The 24,282-nt window shown below is 34.7% G+C and overlaps 1 protein-coding gene across 1 annotated transcript in view; it reads left to right on the top strand.

The window, feature by feature from the left end:
• The first annotated feature begins 11,101 nt into the window (after positions 1–11,101).
• Positions 11,102–24,282, top strand: part of LOC140170868 (A disintegrin and metalloproteinase with thrombospondin motifs 6-like) — a 43,927-nt gene continuing 30,746 nt past the window's right edge. The window contains exons 1-4 of the mRNA XM_072194076.1: positions 11,102–11,159; positions 11,341–11,609; positions 17,450–17,642; positions 18,197–18,372. Coding sequence (XP_072050177.1) covers positions 11,102–11,159; positions 11,341–11,609; positions 17,450–17,642; positions 18,197–18,372 — 696 coding nt within the window. The remainder of the gene's footprint in view (positions 11,160–11,340; positions 11,610–17,449; positions 17,643–18,196; positions 18,373–24,282) is intronic.

Below are 24,282 nucleotides of genomic sequence, written 5' to 3'. Positions count from 1 at the left end.
GGGAATTCGTTCTGTTCACACTGTCTGTAATGTATGTTGAACTTGAGCGTACGTACATGCAAAGAACACTGACTTAGGGCCTACATTTTATCTTAAAATAAAATGTCATTTCAATATAATAGAAGGCCATGTACATGTGTAATGCGACGTAAATATCAACAACTTACCATGGTGGCATATCATCATGTTGATTAATCATGGCGTCTGACCTGTCGAATTCTCAGTGCATACACCAAGGGCAAGGCACTTCTACGTACACGTAGACCTACTTATGTCGCGCTGTTTTACAAACTGCATACATTCAACTTATCATTTGCTATCAATATTTCTTCTGATTGCAGTTTTCATTCAAGCAGTTTGAAAACAGTAGCATATTTTGAATATTAAATTGTGCAATTTCATAAAACCGTAGCCTGATCGAATGTATGGACCAGCTCCAGCTCGTCGTTGTTCGTCGTCTAAACATAGCACTGAATACATCTAAATCTTATACTTATCTACGCTGAGCAAAAGCGATTTGTGTTTAGCTTGTTACCAATGGGATATAGTGCCTTTTGTTGCGTTGGGAAGAACGCGCCACCTCATTGGTCATACAAATCGCTCGCGATGTAGTATAAATCATGCGTATGTCGTCAATTATCCTGACTTTATGTCGTCAAGTATCATGACAACACGTCATACAACTCGCAATTATCATGACAATTATCATGACAACACGTCATACAACTCGCAATTATATCGTCAAGTATCGTGACAACTCGACAACTCGAAATTATCATGTCAATTATCGTGACAACACGAAATTATCATGACTTTATGTCGTCAATTATCATGACAACTCGTCATACAACTCGCAATTATATCGTCAAGTATCGTGACAACTCGACAACTCGAAATTATCATGTCAATTATCGTGACAACTCGCAATTATGTCGTCAATTATGTCATCATTTATCGTGACAACTCGCAATTATGTCGTCAATTATGTCGTCATTTATCGTGACAACTCGACAACTCGAAATTATCATGTCAATTATCGTGACAACTCGCAATTATGTCATCAATTATGTCATCATTTATCGTGACAACTCGCAATTATGTCGTCAATTATGTCGTCATTTATCGTGACAACTCGACAACTCGAAATTATCATGTCAATTATCGTGACAACTTGCAATTATGTCGTCAATTATGTCGTCATTTATCGTGACAACTCGACAACTCGAAATTATCATGTCAATTATCGTGACAACTCGCAATTATATCGTCAATTATGTCATCATTTATCGTGACAACTTGCAATTATGTTGTCAATTATGTCGTCATTTATCGTGACAACTCGACAACTCGAAATTATCATGTCAATTATCGTGACAACTCGCAATTATGTCGTCAATTATGTCGTCATTTATCGTGACAACTCAACAACTCGAAATTATCATGTCAATTATCGTGACAACTCGCAATTATGTCGTCAATTATGTCATCATTTATCGTGACAACTCGCAATTATGTCGTCAATTATGTCGTCATTTATCATGACAACTCGACAAGTCGAAATTATCATGTCAATTATCGTGACAACTCGCAATTATGTCGTCAATTATGTCATCATTTATCGTGACAACTCGCAATTATGTCGTCAATTATGTCGTCATTTATCATGACAACTCGACAAGTCGAAATTATCATGTCAATTATCGTGACAACTCGCAATTATGTCGTCAATTATGTCGTCATTTATCGTGACAACTCGACAACTCGAAATTATCATGTCAATTATCGTGACAACTCGCAATGATGTCGTCAATTATGTCATCATTTATCGTGACAACTCGCAATTATGTCGTCAATTATGTCGTCATTTATCATGACAACTCGACAACTCGAAATTATCATGTCATTTATCGTGACAACTCGCAATTATGTCGTCAATTATGTCGTCATTTATCGTGACAACTTGACAACTCGAAATTATCATGTCAATTATCGTGACAACTCGCAATTATGTCGTCAATTATGTCATCATTTATCGTGACAACTCGCAATTATGTCGTCAATTATGTCGTCATTTATCATGACAACTCGACAAGTCGAAATTATCATGTCAATTATCGTGACAACTCGCAATTATGTCGTCAATTATGTCATCATTTATCGTGACAACTCGCAATTATGTCGTCAATTATGTCGTCATTTATCGTGACAACTTGACAACTCGAAATTATCATGTCAATTATCGTGACAACTCGCAATTATGTCGTCAATTATGTCGTCAATTATGTCGTCATTTATCATGACAACTCGACAACTCGAAATTATCATGTCAATTATCGTGACAACTCGCAATTATGTCGTCAATTATGTCGTCATTTATCGTGACAACTCGACAACTCGAAATTATCATGTCAATTATCGTGACAACTCGCAATTATATCGTCAATTATGTCATCATTTATCGTGACAACTTGCAATTATGTTGTCAATTATGTCGTCATTTATCGTGACAACTCGACAACTCGAAATTATCATGTCAATTATCGTGACAACTCGCAATTATGTCGTCAATTATGTCGTCATTTATCGTGACAACTCAACAACTCGAAATTATCATGTCAATTATCGTGACAACTCGCAATTATGTCGTCAATTATGTCATCATTTATCGTGACAACTCGCAATTATGTCGTCAATTATGTCGTCATTTATCATGACAACTCGACAAGTCGAAATTATCATGTCAATTATCGTGACAACTCGCAATTATGTCGTCAATTATGTCATCATTTATCGTGACAACTCGCAATTATGTCGTCAATTATGTCGTCATTTATCATGACAACTCGACAAGTCGAAATTATCATGTCAATTATCGTGACAACTCGCAATTATGTCGTCAATTATGTCGTCATTTATCGTGACAACTCGACAACTCGAAATTATCATGTCAATTATCGTGACAACTCGCAATTATGTCGTCAATTATGTCATCATTTATCGTGACAACTCGCAATTATGTCGTCAATTATGTCGTCATTTATCATGACAACTCGACAACTCGAAATTATCATGTCAATTATCGTGACAACTCGCAATTATGTCGTCAATTATGTCGTCATTTATCGTGACAACTTGACAACTCGAAATTATCATGTCAATTATCGTGACAACTCGCAATTATGTCGTCAATTATGTCATCATTTATCGTGACAACTCGCAATTATGTCGTCAATTATGTCGTCATTTATCATGACAACTCGACAAGTCGAAATTATCATGTCAATTATCGTGACAACTCGCAATTATGTCGTCAATTATGTCATCATTTATCGTGACAACTCGCAATTATGTCGTCAATTATGTCGTCATTTATCGTGACAACTTGACAACTCGAAATTATCATGTCAATTATCGTGACAACTCGCAATTATGTCGTCAATTATGTCATCATTTATCGTGACAACTCGCAATTATGTCGTCAATTATGTCGTCATTTATCATGACAACTCGACAAGTCGAAATTATCATGTCAATTATCGTGACAACTCGCAATTATGTCGTCAATTATGTCATCATTTATCGTGACAACTCGCAATTATGTCGTCAATTATGTCGTCATTTATCGTGACAACTTGACAACTCGAAATTATCATGTCAATTATCGTGACAACTCGCAATTATGTCGTCAATTATGTCGTCAATTATGTCGTCATTTATCATGACAACTCGACAACTCGAAATTATCATGTCAATTATCGTGACAACTCGCAATTATGTCGTCAATTATGTCGTCATTTATCGTGACAACTCGACAACTCGAAATTATCATGTCAATTATCGTGACAACTCGCAATTATGTCGTCAATTATGTCATCATTTATCGTGACAACTCGCAATTATGTCGTCAATTATGTCGTCATTTATCATGACAACTCGACAACTCGAAATTATCATGTCAATTATCGTGACAACTCGCAATTATGTCGTCAATTATGTCGTCATTTATCGTGACAACTCGACAACTCGAAATTATCATGTCAATTATCGTGACAACTCGCAATTATGTCGTCAATTATGTCATCATTTATCGTGACAACTCGCAATTATGTCGTCAATTATGTCGTCATTTATCATGACAACTCGACAACTCGAAATTATCATGTCAATTATCGTGACAACTCGCAATTATGTCGTCAATTATGTCGTCATTTATCGTGACAACTTGACAACTCGAAATTATCATGTCAATTATCGTGACAACTCGCAATTATGTCGTCAATTATGTCATCATTTATCGTGACAACTCGCAATTATGTCGTCAATTATGTCGTCATTTATCATGACAACTCGACAACTCGAAATTATCATGTCAATTATCGTGACAACTCGCAATTATGTCGTCAATTATGTCGTCAATTATGTCGTCATTTATCATGACAACTTGACAACTCGAAATTATCATGTCAATTATCGTGACAACTCGCAATTATGTCGTCAATTATGTCGTCATTTATCGTGACAACTCGACAACTCGAAATTATCATGTCAATTATCGTGACAACTCGCAATTATATCGTCAATTATGTCATCATTTATCGTGACAACTTGCAATTATGTGGTCAATTATGTCGTCATTTATGTCATCATCATGTCATCATGACAACATGACATGTCCCTTCAGTGCTTCCGTACGAATCACACACTTGATGTAAAAAAATTTAAGAAAATAAGTCTAAAATTAATATGCATAACAGAAAAATCTCAATTACATAGAGCCAGCGAAATATTTAAAATGAATTCTTCATCTGTAAATGACCCAGTTACGTGACCCAACTCATTTTTATATGCATGGTAAAAATTTCAAATTATATTTAATTTATGCAAAACAGAAAAATTTCAATTACATAGCACCAGCAAAAATATTTACAATGAATCTGTAAGTTACCCAATTCTAAGTAACCCAATTCTAAGTGACCCTACTCATTTTGTACATGACACAGGCCTATATCTTTACAACGCTAAGGAAGATACACGTTTCACTTTGAATCTCCTGAGTCTTGCCATGTTTACATCTATGGATATAACGTAGTTTACAAAATTAATATCAAACACTTCCAGGTATATCAAAATCCTTTTATATTGCATGCCCCTTTCCTTGTGTGGGATGAAAGTTTATTAGTAACTTCTCACACGAGAATAAAGAGTTTCATTTGGATGATGTAATCCCGGGATGTAATTAAGATTAGGAACTACGAGCGTGGGAATTGAAACAAAATGTTTTGGGTGATGCTGACACACATGATGCAGTCATGTCTACAGTAGAATTCATCTCGACCTTTGCAGGACTTAAACCCCATTAAAAGCTATTAAACCAAGATAACACTCATTGAAGCAGCTCAACTGATTAAATCAGATCTTCTCTGGTTGTGTACAAGTGTCTGTTTTACATGTGCGACATCGCAATAAAGCTGGTATTATAGCTTCAGTTGGGTAACCGATTATCAAGGAAACGAAAGGAAACAATGGTATGTGTACCTTTGTTCACGAAATGAGACAATGACCTGCTTTTTGTTAACCAGCATTCTTCAAAATGAGCAACATAATGATTGTTGACTTAATACGGTTTGGAAATAATTTCTTCATATTTTTGGTGTTATCTGTCGTTTACATATCCTTCCTAAAACACAAAAGTGCGACCCTCTCCAAACATCTAAATTAGCTAAAAATTTAGGACATGTTACAAAACTATATTTTCTAGAACCTATTTAGAATAGTTTAAATGTAGCTTGTACCGTTTTTTGTGGCATCCTTCAGAACGGAGCGGTCCGTTACCAATATAGCTCAATATTGTCGGTCAAATCTCCATTCAATTAACACGGGGAGTTGGCTAGCTATGAGCTAGCTATGCTTTGCCCTCACTCATATTCTACGAAAGTGCGACCCCTTCTGAACATCTAACCTAGCTGTAATTTTAGGTCATGTTAGAGAAATATATTTGCTTGAAGTTTGGAGAATAGTTAAAATAATGGCCGGTTATTTTTCACACAGTGATGTTAACTAGGCAATGCCCATATACCTATAACATACACTGTTTGTAGAGGTCACGCGTCAATGGTGAGAGCACTGTGTATTGTGTATAGGAAAACGGACAGTAAATGCAGTAGGCAGGATTACTTCAATATTGTACTCTAAACCCATGTCAGTGTTAACCAGGTAGTTACCCAACTGCCACAAAAACAAAATATACGGATTTGGAACAGCTTCCTGAACCACATGTCACAGCCCAATAATTTGCACCCAGCAAAAGAGATATGTGAGAGTCCGTCCTTGTACAGATGATAATATCCAAAACGGTGCTGTTTTCTGGTTTTCATACATTTTCTTCAAGAAACAGGTCTTGTTCCACTTACTTTTGGGGAATTATCATCTGATTAGACCAACCAGCCAGCTGATATCGGGATAACGTATTGCAAAGGATATCAGCGTCATTGTAGCGGACAAGACCTCTGCTGAAACCGAGGTGCCTTGAAGCCCTGGAAGTAATACGCTTAATGTGGTCCCCAATTTCAGGTTTGAAGAGATGATAATACCCATTTTTTATGACTTTGCACTACACCCAATGGCGATTTAGGAATATTATAAGAGTGATTACGATGTGTAGCACCAACTCTCCTAATCAGACATTATTATTATTATTATGATTATCTTGCATTTATCAGGATTCAAAGACATTTGATTAATTCGACACTAATAAATAATATTATCAAGATCACCCTAGATAGCAATGCACTGTGGCATCCGCATTATGGGTCGTATAATGCCGCGTCGAAGACTCTGAATGTAGAGTTAATTGACTTCATGGGTAGAGTCAGTTGATTGTGTACTGAAAGTCAGGTCGGACTCCTTTTGTGAGAGTCGGTGCCAAATACTATCGCGTCGTGTACAAATTCACATGTAGAGTCAATTGACTCCACGGGTAGACTCAACTGACTCTCTTGTGACCATCAGTCGACTCCGGGGTCGAGTCCTTTCGATAGTCGGTAATAGTTTACTCCACTTTGAGAGTCACTTGACTCCATTCTAGCTATCAGTGTTTCCTTACTAATAATAAAACTTGCTTGATTTATTGTTGTTAATGAGTTATGTACGTTTTACAAAAGTGTTATTGTTTTAGCCCTCTTTACAACATAACTCAAGAACCACAGGACCTACTAAAGTATATCTGTGATATTTGATTTTTTCTACACACTCGCTATTTTTTGCCACTGTTCACTACCATTCGCAAGATGCTGTGAACTACCAAATCGCAACAGTATAAAATATTTGCTACCCTTAAGTGTACAATACAAAGCATACAATGTCTGACCAGGTACGACGTGCTTAAATTCATTTATTCAGTATTTCTTGTTTTTGTCATGGTTTTTACATGTTAAGTTTTCGTCAATAACGACTTCAAAAATTTGGTTGTATTGACCTTTATCAAATTTACAATGTGAAGTACTATATCATCAGCCTGCTACGCTAATTGCCTAAGTCATGTTTTGTAATTTTGAGAACAAAGAACAACATGTGGTTCAAGCATGCATCAGTTACGTAATCACCCTAATTATTTCGGGTTATCCCCTTTCATTTGTATCATTATCATTCGTTCTTGTGCAAAGATTGGTGAATAAATAAACACATCAAAAGAAATAAGTCCCCCCTTGTAAGGTTTCGTTTTATACCAATAAAACTAACTTTGAAATAATTATATAACTGTTTACTAAGTGCTGTGTGAAATTGAGAGATTTCCATGACTTCAGGGCTGAATGAGCCTAAATCGAAAGCAAAAACTGCCCTTTTCAAAAGTCACAAAGTAGGCCTATGCTTGTCACAAAAGTTGATTCATGGCTTGTTACTAATGGAAAACCTGAGAGCACCTCAGACCTATCGAATTGCATTCTGAATACGAAGCATGTCTTTCTGATATCAAATAATTTTCATTTTTGAAAATCACAATATATAATACAAATTTTATGACAAATTATAAAAATTTGATATTTTTTCAAATTTTTGATATATAACAGTACTCGAAGTAAATTATATAAATCTAATGACATATTCTTAAAGTGTATGTAGCAGGGAGGAAAAGCCGACGGTCAATTGAAAATTTTGACCTTTCATAATGAAGATATGGATTTTTTTTCCCAAAAAGACCTAATTTTTGTTGGTGAAAGGTCAAAATTTTAAATTGATCGTCGGCTTTTCATCCCACCTACATACACTATAAGTATAAATCATCAGATTTATAAAGTTTACTTCAAGTACTGTTAAATATCAAAAATATCAACTTTTAATGATTTGCCATAAAATGTGTATTAAATTGCGAATTTCAAAAAATCAAAATTATTTGATATCAGAATGACATTCTTCGTATTCAGAATGCAATTCGATATGTCTGATGTGCTCTAATGTCCCACACTAAATACTGTCCAAACGTTCATACCCCAGCCCTTAATGTGTATTGATTCTTGATCATTCAGCCGTGCAAACCCCCTTGGTGCAGCACAGTGAGTTGTAAGATGGCCAGTTCCATTCCTTGTCCCAATACGCCTTGCAGTTAACAAGCATAGGCCTACTTTGTGACTTTTGGAAAGGGCAGTTTTTGTCTTCAATTTGGGTTCATGCAGCCATGAAGTCATGGACATCTTTCATTTTCACACAACACTTAGTAAACAATCATATGATTATTTCTAAGTAAATTTTATTGGTACAAAGTTTTACTTTACGATGTTATGACGAAATTTTCAGAGGAGGACTTATTTCTTTTGATGTGTTTATATTAAATGCATACTTGAACCATTTGTTTTTACTTTGTTCTCAAAATTACAAAACATGACTTAGGCAATTAGCGTACAGCTCAACTGATCATACTTTTCCTACATTCGACCTTGCATGATTTTTGAGTTGACACAGTCATGAAAATAACTATAGATACTTGACAGACCATTAATAGCCCAGTTCTGAACCTTTTCATTGATCATTCAGAACAATAGGTATCTGATGGATCAGTGAAGATAAGAAGGGATTATAATATATCCGTAACCTTGATATTATAGTACATCTCGAAAATGTGCAATGGACATGTTTTCATTTTATGTTTCAAATATCCCGCGCATGAAAATTGACTATTTAACCCAAAATGGAAAATAGAACAATTTATTGGAAATCTGTTTTAACAGATTTTTTTGACATCTTTTTCTGCACTGTATTATACCTAAATTAAGAAATTTGATAAATATTCAAAGAAAATATAGGTCATCCAAAAATGTTGATTTTTACACATTTTGGGGCAAAAAAGGAAAAATAAGCAAAAATATCAAAATCTGTTTTAACAGCTTCATTCATCAAGTCATAACAAACGGCCTACATGCTTAATTTCTAATAAAATATTGAAATTGTGAAAAATATAGGTATTTATTGATTTTCATGTTTTTTCTTGCAAATATGCTAATAATATGCAAATTATGAAATTGCAAAATAAAGTTTCTACATAGCATACATCTTTCAAGTGTGATGTTCAAAATGACAGACATCAAAAAGAGATTCGATGAAATGTAAAGGTGTAGTAACAATTTTGGCATGGACTGTCTGGTTAGGAAAAGTACGGTAAGTTGAGCTGTAGCAGGCTGACGATATTTACTTTATCGGACTGTTCACTTCTTGAATTACTTCGAACATTGTGCATTATTTTACTTTTACCAATGTACCTGGAGGTACCATTTGAGTAACTAATATCATATAAGTTGTTTTACTAGATTTTACCAATAATTTATTTGCTTTGAACCAGTAGTCAAAAGTTTCAGTTTAAAATTTAAAATTTACATATTAGGTATTAGCATGGAGCCAAACTCATTATTTTGTTTAAAATATGAGGGTAAAACGGATATTATCTTATTTTCTCTATTGCATTGCCCTTTTCAAGTTGTATTAGGTGATAGCGTGGAAGCAAACTCTTTATTTTGTTTTAAATATGCGGGTAAACGGTTAGAATAAGGTGCAATGCCAGTTGAGTGGTTTGAAGAGTTATACTCAGAAACTATAATTATTTCGAAGGTTTTACAGACGGATTTTCCGTGGTTTGAAATACTATAGGCATAGGATATAAATTCTGTTTGAGGCACAATTCGTAACTCCATCGTGAGGGCCCTGATACACAAATCCCTTTTCTCTCTTCTGAGATCCCGCAATCAAAATTCTAATGACGTTTTAAGGCGGTGGTTCTATAAAGCATACACATTATTAGTAAATATCGTAAGACAGTACACCATGTCTTTAATAAACTGATACTTTTAGGCATGCGAAAACAACAGAATTGTCAGTTTGCGTTAAGACTTGGCGAAGAACTGATTTGTAATTAGATGGACGCTTAAAAGCTCCCCCAGATTGTGTCAACTTGCCAAGATAATTAATATTACATTTAGGACACTAAACTACGATTCAGCACAGTTTGAGAATATTTTGGACGTAGGCAAATATATCATGGAACAAAATAAGTAAAGATGATATGTGTAAATATAGTCTCGTAGATTGTAACTTGTATAAGTCTTCTTTATCAGTCGAGTTTGTTTATTTTTAAAACTGTTGGTAACCGCTAGCCTACCACGTGACTTTCCATAGATTCTATTATTTCTCCGAGTGCATAATTCCTCTTCCCTAGTAGTTATCACGTGACACGCATACAAGTAATAAATCCTGGGAATAAATATATTTACAGGGCAGTGATTATCCGGTATCCGAAGAGGTGCATGCTGGGTGCAAACTCCTGTGCCTGTCCCCTGAAAATCAAATTACGTGTGTCCGTAACAGTATTTAAACTCGACAACACCATTGGAGTTCATTATTACTGTAGAATTCTGTGCAGTACATGATGGCGTCAAATGAGCTCAAACTTTTAACTTTTGTGTCGCTTTTGACGGTGTCACTTTGTTTTCACCCGGTGGTAAGAATGCATCTACTATTATCAAATCTTATGATGTACTTGTATCTTTATAAATATGCATTATACTTTTTCATTAAAATAACAGAAATTCTATCTATATTTTTGTAGCACGATGGCTTGATGAATGCGGATGAGTTACGTACAAATTATGGAACAGTTCCTTTAGACTCGGAAGATTGTAAGCTTATTGAATACATGGAAAGATAAAGCAAAAACAATTCGAGCTACTATCTTTGTACATTTATCTAAACCTGTCTCTCACTTTCTTTTCCATATTTAAAACATAAACTTCAGAAGATTAGAAATGTTTCAAATATTTCGTATGACTTCTTATATTGTAATATTTAAATATATTTCAGTATCTGACCTTGAATTAGTCAACATTTGGGACAATCAGCCGACTGGTGACAGCCCTCTTCACACTGGCTTTGAGTTTACCGCCTTTGGAGAGGATTTCCGTGCCCGTGTGTACGAGAATCGTCATCTCATGCGTCCTGATTTACATGTTGAACGTTGGGGAAAGGCAGGCAGGGTATCATCTGAACCAGTACAGCAAGGATGCTATTATTTAGGGAAATTGATGTCTCACAACAACAGCGTTGTCGCTGTAAACAAGTGTTCGGGAATGGTAAGGCAGCTTTTCGTAAAACTAAATCTAAATTCATAACTATGCAGGCCCGTAGCATGTATAACACGTGGCATCCCTTGTGGGCTAGAAACGCTTCAATATTTTGAGTAAAATTGTTAGCATTTTTGAATACACAATTACCTCTATGCATCAGTTTCAGGCCCGAATACGTTATTATTTTTTAAATCATTATTTCTTATTTTGTTTGAAATGAGGCTAGTTTGTTTTCACTGTCTCGGACATTCCAAAAAAATACTTGTAGAACGTTATGTGTAGGGCCTATATCAGCAGTTAGATTCTACTAGTGGAATGTTGTGTTTTGGGTTTTTTTTCTGGTTTTTTTAAATGTGCCGCCACGCGGTGGGAATTAAGGTTGGTCTGAACCATGGAATTATGGAAACTTTCGGGCCTCATAACTTCTAAATTGTTGGTCTGAAGTATATAAAAGTATTATATATATATTTAGAATGGCAAAGTCAAGACTTGATAAGTTCATCTGTGAGGTCAAATTTGGGCCAAAGTGCCATTTTGGCCCAAATTCCCAAAAATAACGGTTTTTGGCCCACTTCTTTTTCGTGCATCGTAACAAAAAAATTCTTGGGCCAAATTTTTTTTTTTATTAATTTTTAAAAACTAGATCAAAATATTATATAGGACCCGTTTTTTTCATTTTTTTGAATTTCGACCAACTTTGAGAAATTTGCACTAAAAATGGTCAAAAAATGCTGATTTTTCAAAAAAAGCATAAAAAAAGCCGGATTTTGGCCCAAATTTCAAATATTTTTTAAAATATTCAAAATTCAAAACAATAAAAAAACGGGTCCTAGATATTTTGATCTAGGTTTAAAAAATTAATTTAAAAAAAATTTTGGCCAAAGAATTTTTCTGTTACGATGCACGAAAAAGAAGTGGGCCAAAAACCGTTATTTTGAGATTTTGGGCCAAAAATGGCATTTTGGCCCAAATTTGACCTCACAGATGAACTTATGCCATTCTAAATATGTATACTTTTATATACTTCAGACCAACAATTTAGAAGTTTCCGTAATTCCAGGGTTCAGACCAACCTTAAGTCCCATCGCGTGGCGGCACATTAAAAAAAACAAAAAACAAAACACAACATCCCACTAGTAGAATCTAATTCCAGGGTTCAGACCAACCTTAACTGTTTGGCATTGTACGTATGGTAGATTAGGCATATTTTCAGCCACTGAAAGTGAATTGCGTGTTACAAAAACGTCGATTTCTTCGTTCCTATGGATCTCACCTAAGAGATTTTGCACACATAGGTGGGCAAAAGCTTCTCAACGATAAATATTATACTGGAAGGGTTTAATATTACTGTAATTACGTAGTTTGTCACGTAGTTTTCAGTCGTGACTGTAACAATCGAAATAATATTAGGTACTATAAGTACTACATTTACTCTTATAACTTTGGTTTTGTAAAGGTAGCTTCTTGAAAGGTAGCTTCTTGACCTAAACTTCCGTTTAAATGTATATTCCAGATTTTTGTAGGTGACCTATCATAACCAAAATAAGATTTGATCTACCGAAAACGGTAAAAAATCGTAAAAGACATAAATAAAAAAATATGAGTGTATCCCTCTAACAGACATAAATAAAAAAATATGTTTGTATTATATTATTATGTTTTATTAAGTTTTATATTATTAAGCCAGCAGCTTATAACTACAACATTAATGTATAACCAACCACGAAGATGGCCAGTTATAAACATGCACGTTATCTTTAAAAACTGATCTCAGCATCCAATTTATACTGTTATATCTAATGGTCTTTCTGAACATGAAAATCTATATATTTTTGTTTAACTTTGTTTACTATTCCTTGGTTTTGGATTTTCACAAGTGCAGTAACAGTGTACCATCATGATTTAAATACAGTAAGCAAAAGAATTAAGGTAGCAGTTGTGTTCACCCCTGTATATCCTAAATAAAGACAAATGTGTAAAAATCTAAACAAGCAGCCGATGCCTGTACTCTTTAGCTCTGATTTAAGACATTATTTGTTGAAATTGGTTGAGAATTAAAGAAACGATGATCTTAAACCTAATAAAGATACGAAATAAAGAGTTTTGTGTTCGCTATATCAATGAAAGCACGACGGTAGTGTTTTGTGCTAACCAATGAAAGCACGGCGCTAGTTCTCTTGTTCGCGAACGCTTTGTTTACAAATCAATAGGGCATGTAATGTGGCCATCTGCAACTTTTAAATTTGCATCTTTCTTGGGTATTTGGATCGTCGTGTCTTTAAAAGATGCAGCTATTGGCTGCTGGTCCTAATTATGACATATCTGTCTTTGTTTAGGAAATACAGGGGGTGTACGTAACTGGTACCTTATTTGGCTTACTGTATTTCCTTTTGTTTCCTGTTGTTTTGCAAAGTCTTGAATTGCTCATATCTTTGGAACTAGTTGTTCAATTTCAATGGGGTTTTCTGCAAAATGCAGCTTAATTAATGTATTTTACTCTCCTATAAGAAACTGAAAATTTAATATTTCCGAGTTCCGACTGATTGCATCACAAATATTGACATGTCACTCCTTACTGTCAATTATTGTATATACGACTTGCTTTTTCAATTCTTTCCTAAATTCTGATGACATCAGAGCCACATCTGACGACAGCTTGACCATTCTCACACAGTGACTGGCTGCAACCAGTACCGTAGTTTTCACAAAAGAGCGGCTGCACCAGTAATGTGATATCCGCCGGCGCACCCGTATATAAAATCCAGTTGTTAGATAATAGGCCTAAATCGAGTCTAGATATTCTATTCAAAGTTATTAGTTATTAGTATAATGATGTACCAGAGCTGATATGTATTATCCACGAACACTGACTAAGAAACCTTATAAATGGAAAAAAGCAGTGTAAAGTTTCAAAAAGTCTCGCAAAAGCCTTTGGTGTGTACTCCCATTTTAAACACACTAGCAAATAAATGCTTATAAATTTTTTTTATTTGAACCTAAAATTCTGGATTTGCTGACAATAACTTCGCTGTCATGGCCGAATTCTTATCCACTTTCTGCTATTAATCAAAACAGTACATCTAAAATTGTTTAACAAAATAAACGAGTTATATTTTTGTTGACAAATAACCAAATTAGTATATCGTTCACAAACCTTTTTCCCACACTATAAAAAATACCTATTCAAAAATGAATAGAATCTATTCAAATTTGAATAGGTAAACATGTACGCCGGGCACTTAAGAGAACCTATTCAAAATGAATAGAAAATTCTATTCAAATAAATGATCCCAAATTCTATTCAAAAATGAAGAGGTCACTTGTCAGAAAATGAATAGTTTACTAGTTACAGTTGATTAGAATATATTCAATTTATTTGAATCTATTTGACTCTAGTCAAAAGGACAACCGTGAATTTAGTGTCATCCCCTTGCTACGACTCATCACCGGGGTATCGAATAGCCATCAAGTGTATTTGATAGCATGGTGACGCGTACTGCAGAAATTATCCATAAAATTATGGTCTTAAAAGGGGATGGCAGAAAATTCTAATGTATTTGCTTGAAAATATAAAATCTATGGTGTTAAATAGCGTTTGCCTTGCGTTCTTCATCCGTGGTTTTGTTTCCTATTATTTCAACTGCAAACACTAGCACTCATCACAATAATCATTTGTTACCAAATTGTTACCCAATTTGTTACCGAAATTGTTGTGAAAACTCACACCAAATTCTGCATCCTCGACTTGGAATTGACTATAATTTCTTGACTAGAAATTATGACCAGGCATAAATGACTAGATACGCGTTGACCAGGCATAAATGACTAGATCCGTGTTGAAATGATTAGAAAATCTCTTCAAAATGACCAGAATCTCATCTAATTATTTTGACTATACTAAGTATTTTTAAGAGTGCAATACTCTGAAAATTGGAAGTCACGTGAAACCTACACGACACCTCTAGATTTGGAATTACAATTATTTGACGTTGCTATGATAAATGTTCATACCTTTTCAAAATGGGACAAAGTTTTTTAAAAAGCAGTCTTTTTTTAAACTATGCTTTCATTAATGCCGTTTTCAGAGTTTTTGTTGGATTTTCCTTATGTTTATGAATTTACTTCACAAGCCAAGCTTGGAAAGTCATCGGGTTATGATATCCGAGATGTAGTCAAAATGATTAAAACTAAAAATAAACTAATTTCAAAGCGTGCAAGCCATTCATTTTTTTTAATTATTCACAGAAACATTCAAATATTTAAACATTAAAACACTTATCTTTGTCTTATACCCATGCTATCATTGATGTGTCACGCTAATTTTTTCAATAAAAATTATCTCATTTCTTGATTTTTGTACACAGGGACACTAATATACAATGTGCGTGAGATAGATAGTTCTTAGTTAGAATCATGATGCAGTCATGTCTACAGTAGAATTCACCTCGACCTTTGCAGGACTTAAACCCCATTAAAAGCAATTAAACCAAGTTAACACTCATTGAAACAGCTCAACTGATTAAATCGGATCTTCTCTGGCTGTGCACATGTGTCTGTTTTATATGTGCGATATAGCAATGAGCTGCTATAATACAGCTTCAGTTGGGTAACCGATTATAAAGGAAACGCAAGGAAACAATGGTAGTGGACCTTTGATCACGAAATGAGACAATGGCCTGCTTTTTGTTAACCAGCATTCTTGAAAATGAGCAACATAATGATTGTTGACTTAACACGGTTTGGAAATAATTTCTTCATATTTTTGGTGTTATCTGTCGTTTACATATCCTTCTTAAAACACAAAAGTGCGACCCTTTGTCAATCACCTACAGTACCCAATTTCGGCATACTATATAAGAAACTCATCATGATGATTGCCAGAGAATAGTTTAAATGTAGCTTGTACCGTTTTTTTGTGGCATCCTTCAGAAGTGAGCGGTCCGATACCAATATTTTCGGTCAAATCTCCATTCAATTAACACGGGGAGTTGGCTAGCTATGCCTTGCCCTCACTCATATTTGACAAAAGTGCGACTATTTCTGAACATCTAACCTAGCTGTAATTTTAGGTCATGTTAGAGAAATATATTTGCTAGAAGTTTGGAGAATAAGTTAAATATTGGCTGGTTATTTTTCACACAGTGATGTTAACTAGGCAAGTGCCCATTCTTCCAACATACATCATTTGTAGAGGTCACGCGTCAATGGTGAGAGCACTGTGTATTGTGTATAGGAAAACGGACAGTAACTGCAGTATGTTGCATGTATGCAGCCGTCCCAAAAACGTCTACATACTCAAAATTTACTGATTTTGCCACTAGTTTTTGTTATGAAATACAAAGCAAAATTAACCAAGAATATCTGTTTCTGGTTAAACAATGTTTGGCATTGGTGTCACTCGGCAATGTTTTAGATATGATTTGTACGTAGCAAAAACATTTCATAGAACAGAAGAATTCTGGTGTGTTAAGATATTTCAATCGATTAGGCGTTCGACTATGATGTGAGAGGTTGCTGGTTCGAACCCTGGCAGTGCTAAATTACGTTCTCGTGGAAACAAATTGAGTTAGCTTGAAATTCCCCTGGACAGGGAACTTACTGCTAATTGTCTTGTTGTAACCCGTACGAAAGTCCCTGTTTTGTTGTTAAATGGTTTGTGGAATTATGTGTGGCCGTAGTGATCAGCGACAACATGTAAAGTGTGCTGAGGCTTGTGGATCAACGTCTAGGCGTTGTGACTATAAATCACCGCGCTTTTTTCATAATGTTTTGCGCGGGAGGGGGGGCTGAAACATTTTGGTAGTATTGATAATTTTCTTAATATTTCGTTTATATCATTTTATCAGACAGGAATAATAAGCTATGGTGACCATGACCTATATATCCTTCCGCTGACAAGAAACCACACAGAAATCTACAGAAACCGATTCAGCCGTGATGCTGATGGTATCAACCCGCACATCATACATAAACGAACGACGTCTGCTTCTGATTCAATTAACTCTAACTCCCAGTTTTGTTCTACGGATGATATAGAAGGTAGGATGTTTACGATCAAAAAACTTCTCGAGCGAGAAACCTGGATTCTACTACTACTACTACTACTACTACTACTACTACTACTACTACTACTACTACTACTACTACTACTACTACTACTACTACTACCACTACCACTACCACTACCACTACCACTACCACCACCACCACCATCACCACCACCACCACCACCACCACCACCACTACCACTACCTACTACTACTACTACTACTACTACTACTACTACTACTACCACTACCACTACCACTACCACTACCACTACCACTACCACTACTACTACCACTACTACTACTACTACTACTACTACTACTACTACTACTACTACTACTACTACTACTACTACTACTACTACTAATAATAATAATAATAATAATAATAATAATAATAATAATAATAATAATAATAATAATAATAAAACATGCACGCATGCATGTTTGCATGTAATGCATGTAACAATATTTTATGAGTTTTCTATAATGCGGCTTATATTTCAGAATATACGGTATTTTAAAATGATTTGTCTTATCTCATAGACTTTGATCCTGACAGCGGATTAACTAGAACGAAACAATATCAGTCTGCTATGGAAGAGAATCTACAATCAAGAGGGGTCGAATATTTCATGGAGCTTCTGGTAGTTGCTGACAATAAAATGAGAATGTACCACAAAGAAGGTCTGGAATCTTACGTTATGACATTACTAAATATAGTAAGTATGATAAGGATAATTTAAGCAATATTGTGTGATTTTCTCAAAAGGACACCGTCAATTGTGTTTGAATTTTTACTTTTGCATGATAGTAATAACTGGCGGTTATAAATCGTGGGACGTAACATCCTCGCCACATTTAAATACTTCCAGTGCCCGTTTCTATTCATCGTTATGTATTCTTTTCCCGTGCATTATTTTTGCGAACTACCCTTCATAGCCCAACTTATATAAACCTGCACGCTAAACAATGCATTATCTAAAACCCGCACGCTAAACAATAGATTTTAGATAATACGTGCACGCTCAAATACTAGAAATACTACTTTCACATAACTATATAACTTGTCTGTTCGATATATATAGCATCAAAAAGTACGAATATACATTATGTGGTGTTAAAATAATTATAGGTTATGGTAATTTTTTCATGCGCACGATGTAAATCATTCGTGTTCTATTTTGCAACTATCATTGCCATAAATTATGAATAATGAACTCAAATAAATCAAACATCAAATGAGAATAATCGAGCTTCTATTAATTAAAAAGGGCTAAAAACAGGCGGACCATATACAAGATGACACCATTACAAAATATTCAGTATTTTACAAATGAAATACATGTAGGCCTATATCTAAAATAACATAATCACGCCCGGGAAACACACACTAGCGCATAATATCATGATCATGCTTTATAATACTGTACAAATTGTAAAATTCCACTGTCGTGTGTTTTAATATAAGTAGATTTTAAAGTTCAAATTATAGAACTATAAAGTCCAGTTGATATTGATATATAAGTGTATTCTCTCATCTCTATTCACCGTCATACTAGTGGGACGTCAACATCCATCGTTTCTAAGTCATCTGGTTCATGCTCTCTGTGTTCGGAACCACGATAAAAATGATCACAATATAAAGTCAATTGGTTACAAACCATGCGTGAAAAAGTTACTAAAGTATGACGTATGGCGAAATCGATACCATTGATAGCTAACTTATACAGTGATTGATTTTCTTGACCAGTTAAATGTTACCTGGTCAGTGGACTGACGGTGTTTTTAAAATTTAAGATATTTTCCATAATATTCAAACTAATATAATGAATGCAGCAATTAATATTGCCTATTGTTTTAATACACTCAAAGTATATGACGCATAATGTACTCGTGCAAATGCATTCGTCAAGATAATCTCACTTGCCATGGAGTTATTGCATTTAGCTTTCGAGCCTATCCGCTCTCGAGTTAAAATGCAATAACTCCACGGCGCGTGCGAGTATCTTGACTAATGCATTGCACTCAGTTCATTATCCTTATCATACATCCTCTGTAACATCCTCGATACACTGAAAGTCTAAATAGAGATTCTACAATGTGATGATATCTAAAAGGATTCTTAGCATTAAAAAGTAACAAGAAATGTCTTTAAAAAGACAACGCCATGGATGCAAATTCATGTTTCACAATTTTATATTGACAAGTACTTGGAATGAAATTGCTAGTATTTCGTTTGTGTGTAGCACATGCACAGCTAACCGGGTGGGAAATGTTGTTACCACCAATGACATACCGTACTATAGGAAATTCTCAAGATTTTTTATGTTGAAAGCTAAACTGAATAATGTGTGTTAAATAGGTCTACATTTAATTTATACTTGTACAAACAAAGGGATCAATGAAAATCACATCCACCGAGTTTCGCATCAAATAAGAATGTTTACCAGCCATAATCATAACCAGCCATGACAATCCAAATATATATTATCAGTAACTGCTAACATTGATACGACCTTGATGGTTTTAATGCTTAATTCTGATTACGTTATGACACGACTTTGAACATTCTGACAATCCAAATATATACTTAGTCCACCTCAGATGACCTTTAACAATTTTGGCGCAGAATTGTGATCGACAATACTTACTTCACCTCGGATGACTTTGTTCTGACATTCAACATTTTCGCGCTTACACCAATCATGTCCATAACAATTTAACTCTTACAACTTCCTGTCAACTCTCTAATTTAAAACACTAAATTTCTGTCTGTTTGCCTTTTTCTGTCTTGTACCATTTAGTATGTTTAGTACACTACAGTATTTTATAATCAAGATAAGCAAACATTGCTGGGTAGATAACATGATTTAGTAAAGTCCATTTGCTCTAACTGTGAAAGTTTTTGGGAGTTGACAATTCCCAATATTGATAAAAAACAAACCACACTACTGTACACTAGAGAGGTTTTCTGTCAACAACTGGTAAAATGGCATATCATTTTAGACTAAAATAGTTAAAATTGTATACAGCCTCTTATCATTGTTATGACTTCTTCAGTACCCTTTGGAACTTGTGGTTAGTGATATCAGTGAGGTAACACATTATACTAGTAAACACATTCATTCAAAACCTTCACTCTTGGAGCAAATGGACTTTACAAGCACATTAAATCAAAAATCTTGCATTTTCTGAATGAATTGAATTGTCAAATAATGTCCTAAAAGCTTTATTTGTGAACGGATTTTCATCGTTGTATGTTTAATATATTAATTATTTCAATGAGAGCAGCTCCATTAACTTTCTTCCATAACTAATCACAGAGTATTATCTGTTTACAAACTAAGCGGTATTTAAGTGTATATTCAGATTTAATTAGCGTGCAATTATCATTATCAGTACTCCTGCTGATGCTACAAAAATAATGGCCTTGCTCATGTTTACATTGTTATTGATCTTAGGCCAATAAAAAAAATGGTTTGCTTTCCCTCAAATGAATTTTCAAAATTGGGTCGGTCGGTCGGGATTTCTTTTTTTTTTTTTTTGTGATTTTTTTTTATTACTAGCAAACTCTACTGTTTGTATTAATTAAGGCTCAAAATATCAAAAATCAGACAATTTTTGCTGTCAAAATGAATCAACTAACATTAAACAACTAAAATGTTGAACACAAGGTCTAAAATATTTTTTTTTACATCTTCAGAATGCAACAATTTGCAAAGAAAAAAAAAAAAAAAAACTTTGCAGGAATTTACAAAAATAGGGTCGGTATTCTTTTGTACAGTAAATAGATTTTTTTTTTTTTTTTCTGATTTCCAAAATTTATAGGGCCGGTCGGTTGAGGGCAAGCAAACATCTTCTTTTTTTTTTTGCCTTATGGTCAACTTGCACTGGGATCCACAGCATGCGCAGCTATCAGCACACGGTTCTTTAACCCCAATACATTTGTACATTCATTGAATGACTTTGAAACTTTGGGTACAAAAACTCATACTCTGCAACTTAGGTCAAATTTTGCACTTATGATTGTTTATTTGAGATTATTGGACTATGCCATTGAGATTAGGCTATTGTGGTCCATAGTGATGGTCACCGTCTATCGGGTTCTAAGAGGCGGTAAACTGGTTTAGGCCATACAAAGGTCGCGGTTTATTTGGTGTTTTTATAAGTCCATTAATTTTGTATTTTAAACAAAGAATATACGCACAAGATTTTATCCCGTGCATATCAGAAAACAATAATAAAATCAAATCCAAGCAAATTGTGGTTTTATTTCTAAGCTGGGCATACTTTTAGCAAAACAATTGAGAAGTAAATCTAGCAAGAGTGAAATTAGATGCTTTTCACAAAGGCATGCCAATAAGGTGCCCCGCCGTTGCGAGCGCCCCAAAAAGTATACTTAAGTCACCAGTGATGTATGGATCTGGAGTTAACAAAAAGATTAAAGGTTGTTTTTAGGCTCCATAGGGGTTAACCCTATTAACAAAATTAATGCCAAATAAATCAAGGTCAGTACGGTTCAGCGAAGGTCAGTACGGTTCAGTGGGTATTTTGCTGAAATGTTGTTCAACTATGGTATAAGCTAGCGAAGTTAATCGGATTAACAACCATAGCAATAGGTGAAAACAAGTTTTGAATATACCGTGCTGCACTGGTACGTTCACGCGGTACCTCTGCATTGAACCATGTCATGCTGTCAAGACCGGTATTGTTTTCAATATACGATTGCAGACATCCACATTGTGATGAGTTCAACCTGCTTGTAGTGCAGCGCGATATATTCAAAATTGTTTTCACCTATTGCTATGGTAGTTAAACCGATTTATTACGTAACTTCGCCAGCGTATTAATGTTTCAGAGATAGTATAGATAGGCCTATCTGCGACGAATAGATCTCGAGTTATATCAAAAAGGGGAAAGGTCGTGCCCTCTCACCCAGTTACTTATGTAGCGAGACATTCTAGATAGTGCAAACTATTTTATATTTGAATTGGTATCAAAATCCATATAATGAAAATCGGAGAGTTTTTAAGGTTTGTATTTATTGTATCAATAACCATTTAAAATGTATTCTCATAAGCATAACCCTTTTGCTTATAACTGGACCGTGCATCTCAGATACTTTGCCTGAATCGTTATGATCAGAGCAATACTTCGGAGTAGTTTATAATATCATGAATATGATCTGATCAATTTTGAAATTTGACCCCTGTATGCCCTGAACTTTTTTCTGAGCAAGGTGCATTTTGCCACCCAAGTTTTTCCTAATCCTTGAGGTCAGATTATGATATTAAAACTGATTCTGGACCTTAATCACAAACAATGCAAGGAAGTTTTGATTGCTTCTTGACTTGACTGTCAAGTAAAATCAGAAAAGGAAACTATTCCTTAAACACGCAAATATTTGATTAACCCTTGATTTGGGTATAGAATAATGTAAAATTTTGCGCGCTTCGCGCGAAATTAAACCAGCTTGCACCAACTTTTACTTCAAATAGTATGAAATGGAATGAATATTTGCGCACTGCCGCTGCGTACACATTCATTCATTCATTCATATTTTATTTTCATCAATCATCAAAATGCATGTAATACATAAAAGTCAACAAAGTAATACCATGGAAGAAAGAGATGAGAAGGAACCACAACGAACGCATTCACTTTGTCCACTCCCTTTACCGACATTTAGTTGACATTGTTATTCATGAGGATTTACTTTGATCAATACCCCGCGTTAAATAGGTGATTGGTATTGTATTCCATGTATTTGCATGTCTTCTGGAGCGTGTGTGAAGGATGATTTGAACTAATGACCTTCCGTGCAAGCACCCTATAGGATTTTCTCTGGTGACGTGATCATCGGTCATTGATGGCCTACATCTTTTCTTCCATTTTGCCCAATTTTTCCGAACTTTGATGACTTTTTTCTCAGAGTTGGCAGTCTTTGGCACTGAAACGAGTTAGCTAGTTACGATTATACACATATAAACTATTAAATTAAACAGGTTTTATGTACCGGACTCAACCGGAACATTGTGCATTATTTAAGAACATTTTACATCTATTTTTCATCGAAAAAGTCACCAAAATCTTACCTTATTTGCTAAAGATGAAACTCAGCAAAAAACGGCCGATTTTGATTACCTTTTCGATGTTTTATAGGACAATTTCTACACAACACGATCAAGAAAACAGTTTGACTGTAGACCCCAAAACAAAGCTACTATACATGTTCAGAGCATCAGTGAAATTCCAGAATCTTACTTCTGGGTAGCGTTTGTTTGTTCGTGGATGGGTTTGTTATAAATTTTTTCCAGTAATGATTTCGCCAAGCATCGATCGCGGTAAATGGATTATACATGAAAGCAAGTACTGTTGATAGCTTTTCTTTTCATGCGTCAATAGATAAGCGGATTAAAACTTGGCCGATCGAAGTCGTTGTGGTTCCTTCTCATCTCTTTCTTCCATGGTAATACAAAATATATGAAGCTAGAATATTAAATACAATCAGGAATCAATAGTATAATCAAGTAGTTACGATTAAATCAATATAATGTAAGTCAATACAGTAATATAATAATGCATGCTTAAGCAGACTACATTTTAAATGGCAGTAATGATAATAATAA

The sequence above is a fragment of the Amphiura filiformis genome, chromosome 15 (genome assembly GCF_039555335.1).
Source record: "Amphiura filiformis chromosome 15, Afil_fr2py, whole genome shotgun sequence".
In the NCBI taxonomy this organism is placed as follows: domain Eukaryota; kingdom Metazoa; phylum Echinodermata; class Ophiuroidea; order Amphilepidida; family Amphiuridae; genus Amphiura; species Amphiura filiformis.
Note: the sequence above shows the minus strand (reverse complement) of the source record. Positions and strands in the feature narration are given on the sequence as shown.